The sequence below is a fragment of the Sander lucioperca genome, chromosome 8 (assembly GCF_008315115.2).
Source record: "Sander lucioperca isolate FBNREF2018 chromosome 8, SLUC_FBN_1.2, whole genome shotgun sequence".
NCBI classification, from domain to species: domain Eukaryota; kingdom Metazoa; phylum Chordata; class Actinopteri; order Perciformes; family Percidae; genus Sander; species Sander lucioperca.
The window spans coordinates 11,501,072-11,522,814 of record NC_050180.1 but is presented as its reverse complement, the minus strand read 5'-3'; the positions used below and the strand labels follow the sequence as shown (position 1 = coordinate 11,522,814).

Sequence of the window (21,743 nt, the reverse complement as noted above, 5' to 3'; positions counted from 1 at the left end):
CATGCTGAACATCATAACTGCTGTTGCTATAGCAAACTGAGTCATGTACCATCTGACATTTAGACTTTCCTCGGGAAAGCCAGTCTTATCTCATTGTTAAAGGTGCATTAGGTAAGCCTTATAAAACTAACTTTCTGTCATATTTGCTGAAACTGACCCTATGTTCGAGTAGAACTACATGAAGCAGGTAATTAAAATAGAATCTGGCTCCTCTGGCACCACCTACAGCCTGTAGTGCGATTTGCAAAAATCCACGCTCCGTGTTCAGATGCACCAATCAGGGCTAGGGGGGGTGTCTGACTGCGTGTCAATCACTGCTTGGGCTTTAGTGGAAAGGGGGGAGGGACTGACAAGTTGTCGATGTTCAAATTTTTTGGTTAAGTCCTGGATCTTCACAATCCCACCTATGGCACCTTTAAAATGTTGTTGATATTGACATAACATGTATAAAGAAAATAACAAAACTTGATGGTGAATCAACTTTCCCATAGCATTGAGAAAACACAACTAGTAGAAGAATAATGCGACATAAACCGACTATGAAGAAAATCCTTACATTGTGGTAATGTTTGCAGTTGGCAGTAAGAATTCACAATGTTATATAATGCATATTATTAACAGTCAACAGAAGCCTTTATCTATTTGTTGACATGCACTTTTGTTTGTTGCAAGTGTTGACTGTGTAGCTGACATATGCTGCAGATTGACAACTTCAAGTACACAAATGGTGTTCAGTTGCATTGTATGTCCGTTTGTTTCTCTTGGTTTCACCCACCTACGCGCCGTTTTTCTGGTGTTACCCTGACAAGTCCCCTGCTGCAGTGTCAGTCACAAGTCACTCTCATACCAAGCCATCTTGTTGCCTTGTGACAGCCCAAACTATAGTGAGCAGTCATAACACTTGACGTGTATGTGTGGGAGGGCTGTCTGCCAATCATTGCTAAAGTCTCGGAGGCTGAGACAGTGGATGGGATTTTTAAATAGGATATTTGGTCTGTTGATTTCTCACCACAGAGTCAACAGACAGGACTTTGCTTTTTCACATATCAAAACTTTCTTCAGTCTAAAAGTGTGTGAAAGAAAATGGTTTTGACGTATAAGTATTAGTTGTACTACTCAAGTAATCACTCGATGAACAAATAATATTTTACTGCACATAATTGATAATATATAGTAAAACGGTTCCCAACAGTGAGGCCTCCCCTGAAAAAAAACTATTACACATTAATGACATATTAAAGTTATTAATGTTAATTGGAAAAAAGCCAAGGCACAATATCATACAGCAAAGGCCACACATTTTAATGTGTGAAGTTACTGTTTAAACCGTCAAACCTTTATACCTTGTGTAGTATAAACAGTAACTACTATCCCCTGAGTGGGACATTTTAGCACTATGTGGTGTCCTCGGAAACCCACTTCCCACTATGAAACCAAAAAATAGTGTCTATTGCATGTAAAGTACACTACTTTCTGCTAACAATCTGCTAATACTGGAGTTTATTAAATGTATAGTGCCAGTCGTATAGTTTCAGAGTTTCATAGAATAAATCCAGTCATTTTTCTTTTTCTTTTTTGTCCTACCACCTCCACTACACCTAGAACCTAGACCTATTTTTTTGACTATCGAGAAAAGTCAGTGGAAGTTGGTTCCTTGTCGTCATCTGGCTTATAAAGGGACAGTTGAAAAAACCTACCTATGATGAATAAATACATGAGAAGACATCATTGGCAGGGGCCCAAATGACTAATCAAGTATTTGTAGGGTTGTGTTCACATTACCATAGATATGTACAGAAGGGACAGGCAGACATGCATTGAGAAAATGAAATACCTTTTGGATTCTGCATATCACATATCAGATAAAGATGGCATGCAAACAATCTAAAATGTAAGAAAATGGGTAGTAACTATACTGCTCTGACTAAAGTGGGTAGATCACACACCCATCTCAACAATGGCTTTCTCTACACTGCACATTATGTTCTGCTTGAACATACGCTATAATTTATTCTCTATTCTGTAACCGTCAGCACTCTGCACCTTTCTGAAGTTCATGGGAAGTTGAACTAGTAGAGAATGAATCTTCTCTCATGAACAAAGAGCGACTAGGGAGTTTTATAGTTTGGCTGGGGAGGTTTTCCACTACACATGAATAGGGATGAGTGGGGACTTTCTGTTTTTCCTGCGGTGGAACGTTGAGTGAGCAAGGGAAAACTCCTCCACTCTTTTCACTGTGTACAAACATCAGAGCGTGAGTCACACAGTTTTTGGTGTGTTTATGCTTGTGTGCATTTGTGTTCTCATAGCGTTTGTTTGTGTGACTACCATCCACAGTTGCATTAATTTAATACAAACCAAAGTATGCTCGCTTGAAAATAATCTGTTATAGCAACAATTCAACTGGGGCCACTATGCCCAAACAGGAAGGCTGGGCTCTCAATGAAATTCAAATGGGTTTGCAACATATTTAATGCACAATTTCATCTTCAGGAAATTCATTCCAAAATTAGATGCATAAAATGAGATGAAAGGAGAAGTGGGAAAACACCGCAGCCCGGTACACATTGGTTCAGTTCAAAGATCCCTGGGATGAGCATAATTTTGTTTATGCCTGGCATCATTGTCAGCCGTGATCAACATTGGCATGAATGGCAATTTCTGGTATTGAGATTGTAAAATAAGCAATGAGTTTTGTTTTTTTAAATGAACAAGCAGTCATAAAATGCAAGGACATGTTCCAGAAGTATGTGACAACAGACATATATAGCAACAGCAACCCTGTCTCCTAAAAATATGCCACCAATTTATTTAAAAGGAAATGTAATGCTGCCTCGTTTTCACGCTTTGCTGGTGTTTTGTCAACAAAATAAGGAAACGGATAAATCACATTAAAACGTAAAGTAAATCTTACCCAACAAAGATAGTAAAAGCCCAGCTGTAGAGGCTGTGTATTCCAGTTCTGAAATTACCTTTTTTTTTTTTTTTTTTTTTTTTACTGCCTGCCACTGTGGCAAGCTTTTTTTGACTGCAACGCTTTCGGGGAGCCCTACTTTGTCGGGGGTGGGAGCAGGGGTTAAAGTTCGATTGATAACTAAATTAATCTGATTTGTAGTTTCATACATTTGTTGTTATATTTTACTGCAATGCACAGCCATGATCCATTATCAGTGGTTAGTTCACCTTTCTGTAATAACAGCAGGATAATCGAGTGTCTGTTGTCTAAACTGCTAAAGTCAGTGAAATGAACAAATAGGCTCGGTAGGGAACAACACGCTAACCTTCTTATAGATTCTGTGTTTTTAGCTGAGCTAGACCAGAGGATATTCTGTTAAAAGAGATTAGTGATGCTGTTTTGACCTTATTGTGTTATGTTGCAGGGAAAATAGTGGACCCAAATGCAAGGAGAGGGCAGGCAGGCAGAAGGTTGGAGCTCAGGGATTTATTGGACAAAAACAAACCAAAGGAGACCTGAGACTAAAACAGGCAAAAATACAAAGTCCAGAAAAATCCAAAGGAATCCAAAAAACCAAGGAAGTACAAAAACAGGAAACACTGAAACTAACAGGAGCTGATGCAGACACATACAAACTGACACAGACTAGCAGGGCAAGGACACAAAACGGACACAAAATGATCTAACGAGAGACAAAGGGAACACAGGGGTTAAATACAAGAGGTAATGAACAAATGAGGGACAGGTGATACAGCAGGTGAAACACATTAGGGCGGGGCAGGACAATCAACAAAGGTGGGAAACACAGAAAGTAAAACTAGACAAGACAAGACAGAAAACAGACTATCAAAATAAAACAGGAAGCAGAACATAAACAGGGAAATGCAAAACCGAAAAATACACAACAAAATATACACAGACCACAATACACAAAACAGGATGCGTCAACACAACAGGGAACAGAAATATACAGAATAAATATACCAACACAGGAAACAGAAATGGAACACAATACAAAAAAAACACCAAAACCATGACATATTGTTCTCTGTGAAGTTTGCTGGAAGTGATGTAATGTAGCATTTTATCTGGAGTGAGGTGAGCCCTGCGCCGAACTCTGTTTAAAAAAATAGCCTTTAAATGCAGTAACAAGTGGTCGTGTATGTATGTGTGTGCGTCGGTTTTATTGATGGTTTTTGGTTAGAATTCGGTGAACTTTGACTGTCAATCAAAACGAATAAGGTTTTGCGGCCAATAGCGTTGCTCTTATAGCAGTTGTAAGCGTCTTTCAAACCACCTAGTGACCCCCGCAAATTGTCTAGCGACGCCCGTGTGGGTTGGGATCCCCAGGTTGACAACCACTTCTCTATAGTACACAAACACTTGACAAAGCTGAGAGGCACAATCTTATTTCATTGTTTCTCTCTCTCTCTCTCTGTCTCTTCAGGAACAATGTATCGTAAGCCTGATGTGCTGCTAATCCTATAAATAAATTGTCTTATTCATTGAGTCCGGCAGAGGAGGGAATGAAATTCTCCCTTAATAAATGATATGTTCTGTTACAGATTAGGTCTGGAAAAGGATGGAAAATGAAGGAGAGGAACCACATCTTAAGCTCTGTAGTGATATATTGTTGGCTGTTGTACCAAAGGAAAACTCAAATAGAAATGTTCTTATTATGATGTTCTTGAAACAGAATACAAATGAGAAACAATAGGAAGCTTGTTGAGGGTAGAATGGGCCAAGGAAGAGGCTTCTACATGAGATGCAGCTCACTGGCTTGAAACATAAATGTTACCTAACTATTGTCAGAATGACGATTAAAACTGCTCTGGAACTTCATCCACACTTGAACTCTTGTAAAGGAGTGGACACAGAGGCAGAAAGTAGTTTTACACATACAGTTACATAGCTAAAACTTACCATATTATTGTCCATCAACTCTTACAATTTGATCAGTACACACCAACTTTGTAAACTGAGACAGAACATTAGCTTAAGATGGCATATCTGTACAATATTGAAAAATATGCACACCCCTCTCTGCCTGCTTTACCCTGCTGAACATTGTCTAAGCTGTTGGATAAAAAAAAAAAGGATTACACCCGACAGTCAGTCAACAGTTTCTTGGCACAACAGTTTTAGACTCCCAGTATTCTCTCCACAGAACCAGGAAACACTACAAGAAAATACTCTTAATGGAAACTTGATCATTGAGAAAGAAAACACATCCCGTCATCGGAAGGTGTTGTTAATAATGCTAGGGCTGGACGATTTTGGCTAAAATCATAATCACGATTAATCGAACAAGTTACCTCGATTACGATTATTGAACGATTATTTAAAAAAAAAAATTCTTTTCTTATACTGTAAATATGTTCACGGTTATTTTTTCTAATGAAAGAGTGCATAATCCTATCTTTGTGATTCTAAAATAAGGAAACAACACACAGACACACAGAACACAATTAATGCTTATTTATTAAATATTTCAAACAACTGAACTGAAATCTACAACAGTAGATTTTACAATGAAATAAAAACGTCTTATAAAAAAGTAATTTAAGTTTTAATGTAAAAAAAAAAAAAGTTTCCTAAAAATGTAGAAAATAAATAATAAATGTCCATCATAAGATTAACGGGAACCTGTGGTTAACTGTCTTTTCGGAGTTAAACTCCACAAGCGTATCCTCGCCGGCTGTCACACACACACACACACACACACACACACACACACACATACACACACGTCCACAGCGCAGCAGGCAGAGGCGGGGTCTGTTCTGAGTATAATAAAGCCCCGTCTGTGTTGAGCAAAACATTACGTGAATTACTACGAGAATGGACGTGCATTTAATATAGGAAAAGTGCACAAGTATTAGCATCATTTGTTGTTGTTGTATGTGACGCTAAGGTCTAGTGACGATGCTATAAAGACCGTTGCCGTGCTTGCGTCGCTCCCTTACCCCTCCTACCAGTCCCTATGGCCACTTGGCCAGTGGGAATGCAAACGGGGAAAAAAGATTTTGGGGGAGAGTAGTTCTTATAACTGCTTAGAAGTGTACTTTTCCTCTAAAAAGTACAAGTACTATCCGATTGGAAAGCACCTATGGTCGCAGACTGGACGGGGCGGAGTCACGTGACTACACACGCGGCGGCCGCAATATGTTTTAAGGGGAAAGTACATTAACACACAGTGGGCGGCCGCGGAAATATTAATAGGATTAAAATACCGAAATAACCGACTTGGTAAAATTACGTCGGTTATAGGCTCTGAATTTCGGTTACGATTATTTTTCGATTAATCATCCAGCCCTAATGTTACCTACAGAAATATACAGTATAACACTTTACAAGTTATAGTAACAAGGCCATGCACCTCTCAGTTCAAGAGGGACACTAACGTTAATGACAAAAAAGCAATGTTTTACACTGTGACACTGAATCAAGGACGCACATTGAACTCACTGCATGCCTCCACTTACACCAGCGTGTTTCTACTGTGTCGTCCAGTCAATTATCAGAAGACTTTCAATCCCCTTGAAATGATATTTGGGCCCTATATAATTGATTTGGACAAAAACTGTTATCCTAGATCCTAGTTGTTGGTTGTAGTTATTGTTGTTGTGTCCAGCAATTTTATGTTTGACTCTCCAATAGTACAGACTGTAGGACCAAAAGTGGATAGGACACAGTACAAAAGACAGTTTTCTTCACATAATGAGTGAATTAATACACAACCACACCATACTTGTTCATATATATGTTTGGCCATTGCACAGATATTTAATTTGACAGTTTATCTCTATGTTAGTTTTATATATTGTAGACGTGTAGTAGGCATCACAGTGTAATACAAAGCCTCTGCACATGTGATCCTATGTGATTTCTTTTCTAAGTGTATAATAATACACTCAATATACAATTCAAACATTTCATTTCATGCCCCTATGTCCCTGCAGCTGACTTGTTATTTCCCTCCCTGCCTTCCTCCTGTCGTGTTGATTATTTCATCTTTTCTAACATTGATGGGTTGCCATGGCTCCCCTGGCTCAAGGGGTCTTTGCATTTGTGTTTGTAATCTCAACAACCTTGGTAGTCAATCTCTGGATGACTGCAATAAAAAAAAAAAAATCCTTTTTCCCTGTCATTGTCTTCGGAAAGTCCTTAAAACATATTCATTTCTTTGTTCTCAGCTCTCTATTTAATTGATTTTCTGTTCGTATAAGCTGTCGTTAAAAGAATAGTCTTCATTCATCTATTTCATTTTGGTGTTGTCATTTATGCAGAGGATGTACATCTGTTAATCGACACAGTGCATGCCGGAGCCTATGCGCTGAGCAAAATGCAACGAAACTAGCCTGATTGCCAGATCTCCTGAGTCACAACAGACAGGCTTGCCTAATAGTTGTTTATTTGGCACTGTTCTTGAGATGATCTGGTAACATCATTGTTGAACAAGCACAGGGACACTAGTACCTTTATTGGAAGCTTTTAGACCGGCAAATTTGCTCATCTGGTAGTTTAACAAGACAATTACATCTCTGAAGAGAAACAGAATAATTAAATTAAGCTTGCTGCCCTCAAACCACAACACTTCACCAGCACCACACTTTCATTTCACTTGTTGCTTAGATGATAATAATAATAATAATAATAATAATAATAATAATTGTATTTATGGGCGCCTTTCTTTATACTCAAGGACACCTTACATGAACTTGTATGGCATAAAACATCCCCATCTCTACTTTGGAAAACTTGAAGACTAGCCACCACAAAGTTGGATAAAATGTAATAATTGGCATACTAACTGGTTCTATTTATTTTATGAAAAGTATCTAGACATAAGACCAGTCTGGAAAAGTATAACATTAAATGAAGACTCCCTCCTAGCATGTTTATTGTTCTTAAGTTTTGTATTATCAGAAAAGACAATAAAAACATTAACGTAAGGTAATGTTTTTAAAGTAATATACATATTTTAAAAGAGTATTGGCATAATGTATTATAAGGCATTATTTAATCTTTAAGAAATGTAAGAGTTATGTTCTGCAATACACATAGCCTCACAGTGTCTCAGAATACATTGATGTACCAAGCATTGACAAACACTGTTCATCAGTGTATTCATTTATAATTTTTCTGAAAACATTCATATTGGCCTTGTGTGCATTTCAGAGACTGGCCTTGTCATCTGAAAGCCAAACTTTATCAGGAGTCACTAAGTCAGTCAGCAACTCTCCTCCGCTCACATATTTGTCTACACAGTGTGAAGGCTTTCTTTAACCAAAGGAAATGGCCTTCCACATACAACACAAGCCTTCGCCCTTAGTCACAGCACTCGGTCTAAAATTCAATAACTGCTGACATTTCTTCCTCTCAAACACCTTGATAACTTGTTTTTATAGCAATAAACTCATGAAGAAGTTAGTGTCTTCCATGGCACAGTGTGTCCACGTGTAATAATAATAATAATAATACATTTTATTTATGGGCGCTTTTCATAGCACTCAAGGACACCTTACAGTTGAAAAGGCAAATATAATTAAATTAAAACAAACACATTTAAAAGATTGAGATAGAAAATTAAAAGAAAGCAGTCTATCCATGATTTTGATGGAGAGTGGAGTCATGTGGGGTAGGCCTTTCGGAATAGGTGGGTTTTGAGGGAGGTTTTAAAGGTGAGTAGGGACTCTATGGTACGGATGGATAGTGGGAGGGAGTTCCAAACGCGAGGGGCAGAATGGCTGAAGGCTCTAAACCCCATTGTGGACAGGCGGGCAGAAGGAGTGAAAAGCAGTGAGGAAGAGGAGGATCGGAGAGTTCGGGATGGAGTGTAGGGCTGAAGGAGTTCAGAGAGGTATGGAGGAGCGAGATTATGGAGGGCTTTGAAGGTGAGAAGAAGAATCTTAAAGTCAATATGGTATTGGACAGGGAGCCAGTGCAGTTCTTATATCACACGTGTGTGTGGGTTTGTTGATGCACAATAAAAGGTCTGGGGTCAAAAGTGCATGTGCATGTTATATCAGAAATTGTATTTCAGCTTAGTGTTTTATTTGTTCTGGACAGCTGGTGTAGCAAGATTAGCTCTAGGCATTCACCCATTGTGGCACTTCAGTAATTTGACAGGTGTTGTGTATTGCGGATGGTTTGTTGATACATTGGCTTATTACTACTTTAACTGCTGAGTAGAACTGTATTGAGAGCTTGCTGTGGTTTTATGTTTTTATCGCCTTCCTGCAGCAGGCCTTACTAAACAGGCCCATCTGAACATGTCAGTCACACTTAACCTCAGCCTCCCAATTCAGCTCCCATTTAAGCCATTGTGTAAAAATGTCACTGTGGCTGCTACAGTGAAGTTTGCTGGTGGCCAAGTGGCACTTGTTGGGCTGTTGGGCTCTGAGATGCATGACAATGAATTCTCCAGCAATCTTTGGTTGGGAGAACATTTCATCAGTAAACCGACATGACATCCCCTTCTCTTCTGAATTTATGTAGTTTGCCATTATCCCAATATTGACAGATTATGTCTCTCTGAGTTCAGCTAAATACGAATCTTCTTGGAAAAATGAAATCCAGCAACATGCTATAATTTCCTGTAATATAATAATATAGCAGTAAAGAGATAGAGGACAGGTTGCGACTGTGACATGGTGGTAATGTTTATGTCTTGAGTAAGAGCGAGAATTAGGATTGACTTTGCACAATATAAAACAGTAGGGGTTTCATGCTGGGTTTCAAAAATGCAGAGGAATGGAGCTCTTTGTGCAGCTCCTAATGATCTCTGCGTGTAGCCTAATTTCTTAATGCGCCCATGAATATTTTCAAGAAAGTAAAATAAAAGTATATTGTACTGTATTTTATATTACTGTAGCAGTAATTGATTTTCAGTGTAAAAAGTGTTAAATGAATGCTTAGATTTTTATATTGTCACATGTAAAATATAAATACTGTAAGGTTTGGTTGCCATGCTACCTGTTGGAAAGCCATATGAATACTTGATGTACGTATGGTTCATGAGAACAGGCTGTTCTTCTAGTGCCTAAAATAGATACATTTGCATAAAACAAAACCTACAACATAAATACATTACAGAATACATAGTGTGTTATTGTAATTAGTGTATGCTTATGGCCGGAACAGCCAACTGTGACTTATTCAAGCTAAACAAAGGAAAACAGGCCAAACTTCCCTCCCAGCTCCTAATAAACTTTTGCTAAAGCACCATAGAGAGTTTTATTCTGCTACTGTGCCACGGTGTAGTATGCCAGCTACACTGCTGTGAACCGGAAAGACTTGTTCTGGGTGGTTAAAACGGCACAGAAGATTGTGGGAACTGTGCTCCCAAGCTTGCACACAGTGTATGCTAGCAGTCTAGACATGAAGGCTAGCAACATCAGTAAGGACCCAATCCATCTAGGTCATACGTCTGTCGTCTCCTTGCCATCAGGGAAGAGATACAGATCCAACAAAGCCCGAACAAACAGACAGAACAGCTTTTCCCCCAGAGAGCGTTGGCCTCCATTACCCCCCACCCTCCCATACTGTAGCTGTTGAGGACTGTAAATATTACCCCCCACCCCCCAACTGCTGCTTATGCCCCCCAACATTTCTATTATACACATCTAACTTGTATCGCAATACCTTTTTATATATTTTTTTTATATTGTACTATATATATCTTATCTTGCTATCTTGTTTCTATCTTTTTATCTTGCTTTTATCCTGTTCTCTATTGCAGCTGGTCACTGAAAGTTACCAAATGTAATTTCATTGTATGCCTACAATGACAATACGTGTCTTATGTCTTATAGTAAAGTAAAACCCTCTACTCATTACCTCCATATAGTCTCTGAACAATGGTGTGAGGATCTTCTTACTGTATTGTAGGGCTGAACGATTAATTGCATTTGCGATAATATCGCGATATGTTAAAACGCGATTTCCTAATCGCAAAGGCTGCGATTTGGTCACATGACTCGCGAGAGCAAATCAGTCTGCATTCCGCAGAGAAAGCATCAACTTAGCATGCTAACGCTACACTGTACCTTGAGCTGATTTCTGTCATTCAAACAACTCTGAGTTGTAGTTTAAAACTTTTACAGCCATTTTAATAAAATTAAGGGTTTTATTCTGGTTCGAGTCCATACGTGCAGTTAATGGATACAGACACGCAGAACTGAAGGCTCGGTTGGCAACTAGCTCTGATTAGCGGTTAGCTCCGGTTAGCGGTTAGCTCCGTTATAAAGATATGGAGTGGAGGAACTGCACCTGAGAGGGGTAACAACCAGACTCTGATAAATGACGTTCGGGGAGCTTTCACATCAGCGTGGCCGCGGTGTTTCAATGGTTTTATTAGTACAGTTAATCCCACGGCAAGAACACCAGCAACTAGCTAACGTAACGATAGCCTCTCTGAACAAGTGCACACGGCAGCACGCAACTTCACGAGGGGGAGGGGCTGGAGGCAGATCCTCTCTGTGCACTGTAAAAAAAAAATACACTGTTGTGTGTGTATGTGTGTGTGTGTGTGTGTGTGTGTGTGTATACTATATTTTTACTTTTTTAACTGTCTAGTGTGTAATTGTGTGTTGTTCATACTATAAAATGATTTATTGTTTGTCTTTGTTGAATAATACAGAAGACAAAGAGCTTAAAAAAATAATTGAATCGAAATCGCAATATTTGGGAAAAAAATCGCAATTAGATTATTTTCAAAAATCGTTCAGCCCTACTGTATTGTGTCACATCAGTACTAATGCTTGCCTTGTCACCTCTCTCTTAACCTTCCCTCTCATTACAGATCAACTAAAACTCATCCAGGACCTGTGGTTCATTTAAGTGACAGCCCAAAGGATGAAGGCAAGGTAAGTAGGCATACAAAAGAAACACCAGCAACACCTCCTGGTTCTCCTAACGCACCAGGTCTAATGTCACCACACCCCTCTCTTCTCTGCCTCTACTTACTGTAACTCTCTGCCTCTGTCATGTTTTGCTGTCATGTTTCTCTGTCATGTTTCTCTGTCATGTATAGGGTTGGGTATTGTTTGGGTTTTTTCCGATACCGGTGCTAAATCGATACTGCGGTGCTGGTGCCTAAACGGTGCCTGAACCGGTGCCTGAACCGAAATATATATAATATATTTATAATGTTTATAAAATTAAATATAAAAAGGAGCACAAAACGACAGTTTGCGACATTAAAGAACGGCTTGTTTATTGCTAAGGCCATGTGGTCAAAATTAAATGTTTGATTAATAATGTAATAACAATAACTTATAACAATGACTTATTTCACCAGTAAATTGCTGGTGAACGACAAAAACAAGCACCAGATGGGAAAAGGGTATTTTACTGTGTTGTTTTTCCGACAACGGCAGCTGCAGTCAGACTGTTACGTCCCGGTGTTGGAATCCTCTACAGGGAAATACAGTCACACTTTACACCGCTTAACGTAAGCTGTCAGCATTTTAACCATTGTGTTTAATCCAGCTACTAGCTAACGGTAACGTAGCGTCCCGTGCAGCGATGCTTCTGAGAAAAAAGAAGAAAAAAAAAGTCAGGCACCGAAACGAGGAACCAAAATTTTCGTTCTTATTCGGTCTCGTTACTACCGTTTACATCGGAACCGGTGCCCTATTGGCACCGCGTTTCGGTACCCAACCCTAGTCATGTATCTGTCACGCGTGATTATGGAACCCACGCAACTTCTAGGCCAGGATGCAGAGGGAGGGGACAGAGGTGTTAATATCTCTCAAAGTTTTTTCAATTTGTGCTTAATTTTCACTCCATGTTGTCATAAATAAATAGCCTACAGTACCAGCTTCCTAATTATGACGAATAAAGTAAGTCTGGCAGCAGGGAATAGACGTTAAGAAAATGTGTTTGAATCAAGTGCAAAAGGTGCACCACCATAGCACGTCATAATTACACATGTACCTTTTGCAGCAAAAAGCTGTTTAAATAAGAAGGCATTGCAGATATATTATTTGCATGTCAAAGTAGATCTGCATTCACATGCCACATTCCTTTGAGGATAAACATATGTACTGATTGCGCATTCATTTGTTAACAGGATATCTTCCTGTTAACAGGACTGTTGGTGTTACTAATGTAAAGCTTTCGGGTTTTTTTTCTACCTCACTTGCCCTCTAGTTCCCCTCTTACGAATTAAGATGTCAGACATTCTTTCCTCTCAGCAGGAGAGCTGTTTTCTCTACTCTCTCTTAAAGGCTGTGCTCCTCCAACAGCACTCCCCTTCTCCTCTGATCTGTGATCAGATTGTGTTGACTTTGCTCTCCCCTCTTATCCTGTGTGTGTGTGTTTGTTTAATAGTGTTGTAGTGTGTGGGTTGTTGTATGTTATTGTAAGTACATGTGTGAGCTGTGTGTACATCCATGTCTGTTTTCATCTACAGTAGTATTGTATTGTATAAGTGTGTCACTAATGTGGGTGAGAAGGCGTGTGTGTGTGTGTGTGTGTGTGTGTGTGTGTGTGTGTGTGTGTGTGTGTGCGTGTGTGCGTGCGTGTGTGTGTGTGTGTGTGTGTGAGAAAGTGTTTTGCATACTCTAAGAACTTGTGTGCATGTGTACTGTATACATTCAATAAATTGATGTGTTTAAATCTAACATTAAATATAAATGGCAGCATATCGTAAACCTGGAATCTGGATTGGCAATTTGATGACTGCTCACAAAGACAAGCAATGCCAGTCATTAGTCATTGCTCCACTTTGTACACAACAGTAGTTAGGTTTGCAAGAGTAGACATCCTGGCCTTAATATAGCAGGAAGTAGTTTTATGAATTGTTAGCCCCCTAAGTCTTACCTCTATAACTCCTCTGACATCTCCTGCTACAGGTTCTGCAAATCACCGGCAGAAAGCAGACTCAAGCAGGTGGTGAAATAAATTGTTTCTATGCTGAGTAGTACACTCACATTATCAATCATACCTCCCGATCCCCACTAACCACAAAACTCACGAGCAGGCTAGCTTTGCCAATCAGAAGAAGAAAAAAAAGTTGTCTGAATATGAAAACTAAAGACTTAATAGAGGAAAAAGGAGAAAGTAGGAAAAGTAATTTTTGGGGTGCCACAGGCAAAACAGCTCCCCTACTATATCACAGCAAAGAGTGCAGTTATGTCAATCACATTAGTACTGTTGTTGTAGGCTGTGCTCATCATCTCATTTTAGGCTATTCAAAATATCTCATGTTATATCTATCACTTCCTTATTTTCCATTCCGTGTCACTCCTCTCCACAGCTGCTTATAGGGTTTGAGAGCGGGACGATCGTACAATGGGACCTCCGGCTTAAGAAGGCCGACTTCAGAATCTACTACGATGAGGTGAGCTCCACCAGCATCAAGAAACTTAATTGAAATAAAAAGACTGTCAGGTGAAACCGTTTTGTTTCTGACATTAAAGGGGATATATTAAAAGGCTCTTGGTGGGTCATTATATTAGTTAAGATTCTGTTCAATGTCAGCAATATCTGTGGGGATCCCTTTATATATAGATAAGAATGTGGCGACATTGAGAGTAATGAGTAGAGAAGAGGAAATTACAACAGCAATGAGCCATGTTCACTCAGAGGGGGGTACATGATTATGGCACCAATGTCTTGTGGAGATATATAACAAGCTGTTGCATGTATTTCTTGGTTATTTTTCAGACTTTCTAACTTGGGGGCCTGTAGTTATTACAATAAATATCCTACAAAACATACTCTGGATTCAGACATTAACAAAATAGAAGGTACAGCAGGAATCTGAGATCCAGTAATAATTAACACATAGATCTGTTTCAATAGAAAAGGAAAAAGGTGCTCTTACTTTTTTGTACGTCTTGACATGCTACATATGTTTACCATGTTTCGTTAGTCTACGTTGAACTGCAGGGGCTCAATTTTTTATAACTTTGTAGGGGGCGCTAGTGAGCCATTTTTGTGCGCCTGTTCTCGAAACCCTTAAACTACATACATTTTCACCAGACTTGATGCGACCGCCAATTTTGGTGAGTTTTTGAGTATGTTAAGCCCCTCAAAAAGGCAATTAATTTGCCGGAAGAAAGGAAAGGAAAGAAAGGAAGAACTCCTTCATTTTCAATAGGGCCTTCGCTGCTGTCGGCGCTCGGGCCCTAAAAAAGCCCAGTCTGCTCTGATTGCTCAGCGTTTCCTGACCTCTGGATTCTCTGCGTCTGTGCTTTGCCTCCGTATAGTGTACAGTCCATTGCAGCTGGAGACTGACTGCAACCGAGTATATAGCAACACTTTCTACTGTCAAAAATCACCAGTAATGGCTTCTTAACCAAATACTACACAACCAGACATGCACCAGCAGGAATGTCACCCAAACGTTGGGATAAATTCACATTTGCAGCCAAGATTACAGTTTCCCTGGCGTTAGCATGTGGCTACATGTAGCAGTGTATGTAACGTAAACACTGTAGTAGTGCCTGCCTGGAGCAGATGACCATACATAGAAAACCTGCTCAGTATGACATCATACGGATCCAAGAGTAGAAAAAACAGATCTAAATCTGAGGTTTATGGATTTTTTTTTAATGATTAACATTTTATTTTTTTTAACAGTATACAAAACACACCATTTACAACATTAACACATCCTCTCCCCCCGAACACCCCCATTCGTCATCACCACTTAATCAAAGAAAAATGAAGACAAGCTAACATAACAACCATATTTATTCAATACAATACAATAAAATAATAACCAAATAAACAGATGTAAACCAAAAGGGATTTATTTTAAATACATGTTTCTAATTATTTAAAGCTTTAGTCATGTTTAACATGATCATCCAACATTGTAACAATATAGATATGACAGGAAATAAAGAAAACCATAATAGTTCTACAAGATACTGTTTGTGTGTTCTCGCTGTTAGCTGGCCATTTGACAAGGTGTGTACTAGTTAGCATGTAAAGAGTTAGTAATCGGAGAGAATAGGAGACATTTCTATTAAATGATCACTCTTATTCAATCTGTTTTTTTGTTTTTTTTTACCCTTATGGCCTTGAAATCAATTTGCCCCATGACTTTTCCACCTTGTGACACTTATCCTCTGCATCCGCTGCTATCTCTCATCTCTTGTCCCATCTCCTGTGAAGAGTCACATCCTGCTCACATTCATTAATGTGATTTCATGTGCATCACCTCCAACAAAGCATGGCATCTCTGTCTCACACCTCTTCACAGAGGAAAGGGTGAAAGTACTGAATTATAGCCACTCCTACTGGTGTAATTGGAAACCTTTATGCTCTAGTTGTTAAAAGTATAAAATGCCTGAAGCATTTTGCCTGAAGATGGTCTAGTTCCGAAACATTGCCTACTATTAAACTTTATTTAATTTTTGCAAGTTAGACAGTGTACGGGAGTTTTCTTTGCAACTTTAGACCTGCTGGTTCCCCTCTGATGCACCTGTCTCATGTTGTAGATGTGCGAAGTATTTTTCTGGACTGAAAAGTATAATATGTAACAGATTTTCCTAAAAAAAACAATGTATGAACTAATACGAAAGTAATCCCTCTCAATCATCACTTATTATGACCTTCTAGAAGTGTGTGGTGGTGTCTCTGTTTGCAGAGACCCTGCCCTCTGCCTGGATTTTCTCTTTTCTTTTCATTTGGGTCAGGCTCTGATGCTTCAGCAATCCACGTAACATCACTAAGTATAGACACAAAGTCTTGTGTACTTATTACACTGTTGGAACTCCATCTCCAAATGCTAATGGGTGCACATGCGGTCCACACTCCTGTGATGTGCTGCAGTGAAGGTGAATATCATCTCAGTTGTTTGTAGTTTTCTGTGACATATCTCCCAAGGACCTCTCCAACTGTGGCCTGAGTCATCCCCTCTTGGGAACATGGCCCCGGAAGTGGTGGGTGTTGATGTAAAAAGGCACTGAAACAACACTGAACTTAAAGTAAAAGGGGAGCATCAGTTAGACATGTTAAATTGGCCAATGTTTGATGGATAGACTGAGTGCTTAAAAGATAACAACAGACGAGCAGTGAATGCAGGGCAATAAAAATAAAGCAAGCTTGTGCTCTGAGCTTCATTACTGCTTTGTGATTTGTTGTTTTGGCTTGAAAATGACCATGTCCGTCTGCACCTATAGCTGGCGTGCCTCAGCTTGCACATCACTGAGCAGGACAGGACTGAAAGTCAGTTTTTAAAGCTAGAACGTTACCACAATAAATATAAATTAACAATCATATCAAAGCATGCAGTAGAATTCTAATTCCTTATGGTAATCCCTTTCCACATAGGAACCACAGAGAGCAGCTTCTGTAGTATCTATTTACAGGAGTGTAACTTGATAGAGCTCAACAGGTAGTCGGGCAGATGTGGTTTGTGTGGCTTTTAAACTGTGTGCATTATGTATATATATATATATATATATATATATATATATATATATGTTTTGTTACTGTATTTGGATATAAGCATAAATTACAAACCATCCATTTTTACCTTTGTCTCTTAATTGACGTAAAAAAAGCTTCTGAAACTCTTAAACATTTTGACATATAAATGGCATGTTTGTAAAAATCCGTTCCCTCTGTCTTATTGGTACAGGCCATCCATTCAGTCAGCTGGCATCATGAAGGGAAGCAGTTCATGTGCAGTCACTCAGACGGCAGCCTATCGATGTGGAACCTCAGAAACACCACCAAGCCATTCCAGGTCACCTTCCCTCATGGTGAGACGCACATCCACAATATACTTTCTTTTTTACATTGTTTAAAGGTCCCATGACATGGTGCTCTTTGGATGCTTTTATATAGACCTTAGTGGTCCCCTAATACTGTATCTAAAGTCTCTTTCCCAAAATTCAGCCTTGGTGCAGAATTACAGCTACTAGAGCCAGTCCCACAATGAGCTTTACTTAGGATGTGCCATTTCTGTGTCTGTAGCTATTGAGGAGGAGGGGGGGGGGGGGCCTTGACCAACTGCCACTTTGCTTGATTGAAAGCCATGATGCCTCTCTCTCATGGGTGGGCCAAATTCTCTGGGGGGGCAAAGTAGAGAAAGGGGAGGTAATCTTGCTCCTTATGAGCTCATAAGGAGCAAGATTCCAGATCAGCCCATCTGAGCTTTCATTTTCTCAAAGACAGAGCAGGATAGCCAGGGCTCGGTTTACACCTATCACCATTTCTAGCCACTGGGGGACCATAGGCAGGCTGGGGGAACGCATATTAATGTTAAAAAAAACCTCATAAAGTGAAATTTTCATGCCATGGAACCTTTAATTACTTAACAAAATGAAACTTTGATAATCCCATGCTGGGATACTGAGTCCTTAAGCTGTTAGCTACCATAATAAAGCGACAGAAATTGAACATACTTCAGCACAAACCTCTAATTTAATGTTTAATGTAAAGTAAATTATTTACAGGTTGTCTATGGGCTGAGTTACGAACAGTTACAGGACATGTAGACAGAAAAGCTTCATGTTTATTTTAGTTGTGAGTTGAAGGATTGAAAATGTTTGTGTTTTATGTGAGAATGAAAAAGTGCTCTGCACTGATAACGCCTTCCCGACCCACGGTGCTACCAGCACCATTAGCTCTGTCAGCACTGTTGCCGTTGTTAGCACTGTTAGCACGGCTGGCACTGCTGGCCGCCGCCATTGTGGCTCAGCCACTTCCACGGTTGCTTGTGACGTCAGAGGTGAGAGCTGGTTGCAGGCTTGGGTTCCTGGATGTTAACACTAAATTTTAAACATTACATTTTGTAGCTGAATTTGGCCTGTTGAATTTGAGCAAGTTGAAAATATATTAGTTGAATTTTATACATTGTATTTTGCATCTGAATTTGGTATTTTGAATTTTTTTGAAATTCAATGGCTTTTTAATTTCAAAATCCGATGAAACAGATTTACTTCCACAGTGCACATTTAGAATGCCTGATGTGCATTGTGATATGTGATGGTTGTCATTGCCACTTTACTTTATTTGGCTATTAGATAACAATACATCACACTAGTTTTGTTGGATGACTTTTTCACCACATGCAATTCATTATATGCGCTCTGACTAGTCCTCTTGCTGTTTCTCTCCTACTCTGCTGTAGTTTGTGCATTGTCAGGGCATGCTGACCTTGTCAGATAAACAGCCCCTTGCTGTAGTCTGTACAAAATCACACAACCGGAAGGCAAGAGGAAAGCACCTGGGTAATGATTAATAGGGACAGGGCAACAGGTCTGAAGACATGGATAAATGCCACCAGATTGTTTATGTGCCAGATATTTGTCAGGTATTTGGTATTACACAGGGCAAGAATGAAAGGAAGGGGAAAGAATTTTGCAGTATAATAGCCTAACCAGAGATAGGGAGTCTGTGTACCAATCCAAGTTAGATATGAGTATACATGTAAGTATAGGCTGTTGATTTGTTGGTTCCAAATGAAACCAGAAAACTACATGAACAGGACTGTGGAAATTATCTATTTTATGTTCTATGCCCTGTTACTGTAGGAAAGAGCAGCCAAGTCAAATTGTATAACTGTATCTATACTATGTGACTTGAACGTACTTGATGGAAATGGAACAGCCTGCACCAGAAAGTAATACAAATTGGTTCAATATCTGGCATGGCAACGTTGTTACTGCAGGCAAATCTATAGTCCAAGACCAGCTGGACATACTGTATGCTCTGGGATCCATGTCAATCCAACTTGCAGTGTGGGAGGTACTGTGTATACTGTGTCACTTTAGTTTTAATATGCACTTTGGGTCGGTATTGCAACACAGCAGTCAAGGTTTATTTGTGTTATTTGAGAGACAAATGAACAAATGGTTGTTTGAGCTAGTGCTTGCACAAGTTAATGTGGGCTGCCTTATAACCTGAAGTGAAGAAGGAGGAGAGCAATGGTTACATGGTGATAGGACATGGGAGACAGAGAGAGCAGAAAAGGAAGCAAATACATTTATTTTAAGAGGAAAGACAACTGATTGAACAGAAACATGTGAAAAAATAGGATAACAAAAACATAGTGAGAGATAACAGACAGGGTGCACAGAAATTGACAATATAAAACTACAGTATAATGGTCATGCGGTGAGATTGGAATCAACTATAAATGAGTTGGTCATCCTGTCTCGCAGTTAGTCATTATGATTTTATCTCAGCAAACTTAAAGAAAATTATGATTTTAGGTTCAGATTTTACATTATATAGTAAAAAGTAGATGTAACAATAAATGCATGTTACCCTGACACATGTTAGGTGTCTTTATACAGCTGTGAGTTCGACCCATATCAAAGCATTACCAAGAGGCTTGCCATTCACTGTTATTTTTCTGCTATTCCCTTCTCTCTGTCCTTGCTGCTGCTTTGACATTTCAGTGTGTAATCCTGTGCCTTTGAGCCTTATCAGTGATGATAAGTCACTGTTACCCAGAGCTTCGGCTGCCTGATAGAGTTTGTGCATGAGAAGCAATGTGTAAACAACTTAAAAGCACCTGAAATCACATGGCGCCCACATTGTATTACATAATGACTCAACTTTTTATTGCTGACAAATATTTATTCTTAATATGTCTGCAAAGTTTTCACTGTTACATATTTTCATTAATCACAGAGCCAAAAATATCTGCTTTTATTGAAACATAACTTTCAATTGTGTTGAGAAATGCAGTAAAAAATAATAATTTGAAGCTGTAAAGGCAGTACATACAGTATATGAATGATAATGACGGTGATGCATCACAGGTGGTTAGTAGAATTATTAAAGACATGCTTTTTTATTTCTTCATAAGTTATATATGATCTATCTTTAGGGCACTATTTGACATTGCTGTGTTCCATTTTCTAAGTCTCACAGTTAAGAAATTCTTTTTCTTTCATGTTTACTTCATTTTTTATTTAGAAAGGCTTTTGTTCGGAGCACTTTGCCAGTGAGGTAAAACCCAAGGTCCCACTGCCTTTCAGCTGAGACCTCCTCTTTATATCGAAAAACATAATCATTTCATTATGTGAAGCAGGAGAAAAATAACTCTCGGTTATGCGCTAACTCTGACAAAGGTCTGCCGGGTCCTAAAAAGAAGAATTGGAAACCCAGTACGCAGTAAGAAAGTGAAGTGGAAAGTAGTAACTAAAGCACTTATTATTTTCCAAGTAGAGTTCTAGTGCTGGCCATGGTCAGTTTAATAAAGAGACATATTAGTCGCTATTACTACACATTATAATTGCAGCTGTGGAGAAAAAGGGTTGTGAGCTTGAAGTGTTGCCTTCATCTATTGAATAAAGCAGGTATGGAGTATGTTATGCTAAATAAAATGAATAGCATGAAGGAAAAAAAAGGTTAACAAAACATACAATAATAGTTGTATACTAATATACACATAGTTTCTCTTTTGTTGGCTCGTTGAATAAAATTTGCTATTTTTAATCTGGCAGTGCTTTGTTCTTCAAGGCCATTGACCATTATTTATATAACTTAACTATAATTTGGCAATTTTCAGCAACGTTTCAGGTGGCAATTTACCTTTGCATTCTTTTCTGTTGCTTATTTTATGTATGCTTATGATTTTATGAATTGAATTGTCAAACAAAAAGAGCTGACACCAGTCTAATGTTGTACAGAAAGTAACCTGCTCAAGATGTTTACAGTAATTGTGGTATTGTCTGTGAAATGTTGTCCACTCTTTTGCTTTTTCCTCTAATGTAGGAAAGATACAGAAGGATGGGAGAAAGGAGTCATGTAAACCCATACTTAAAGTGGAGTACAAGACCTCAAGGAACAGGTATCTGCTTTT

The 21,743-nt window shown here is 39.0% G+C and overlaps 1 protein-coding gene and 1 long non-coding RNA gene across 17 annotated transcripts in view; both read left to right on the top strand.

The window, feature by feature from the left end:
- The window catches only part of stxbp5l (syntaxin binding protein 5-like), a 150,462-nt gene that overhangs the window by 86,328 nt on the left and 42,391 nt on the right, over positions 1 to 21,743 (top strand). For all 16 annotated transcript variants that reach the window (XM_036004052.1, XM_036004054.1, XM_036004051.1 and 13 more), the window contains 4 exons: positions 11,763 to 11,826; positions 14,223 to 14,306; positions 17,562 to 17,685; positions 21,656 to 21,731. In XM_036004052.1, coding sequence (XP_035859945.1) covers positions 11,763 to 11,826; positions 14,223 to 14,306; positions 17,562 to 17,685; positions 21,656 to 21,731 — 348 coding nt within the window. The remainder of the gene's footprint in view (positions 1 to 11,762; positions 11,827 to 14,222; positions 14,307 to 17,561; positions 17,686 to 21,655; positions 21,732 to 21,743) is intronic.
- LOC116037809 lies at positions 325 to 4,634 on the top strand. Its single transcript, XR_004101954.1, has 3 exons — positions 325 to 422; positions 3,765 to 3,767; positions 4,622 to 4,634. It is a non-coding gene; the product is annotated as an uncharacterized LOC116037809 (long non-coding RNA).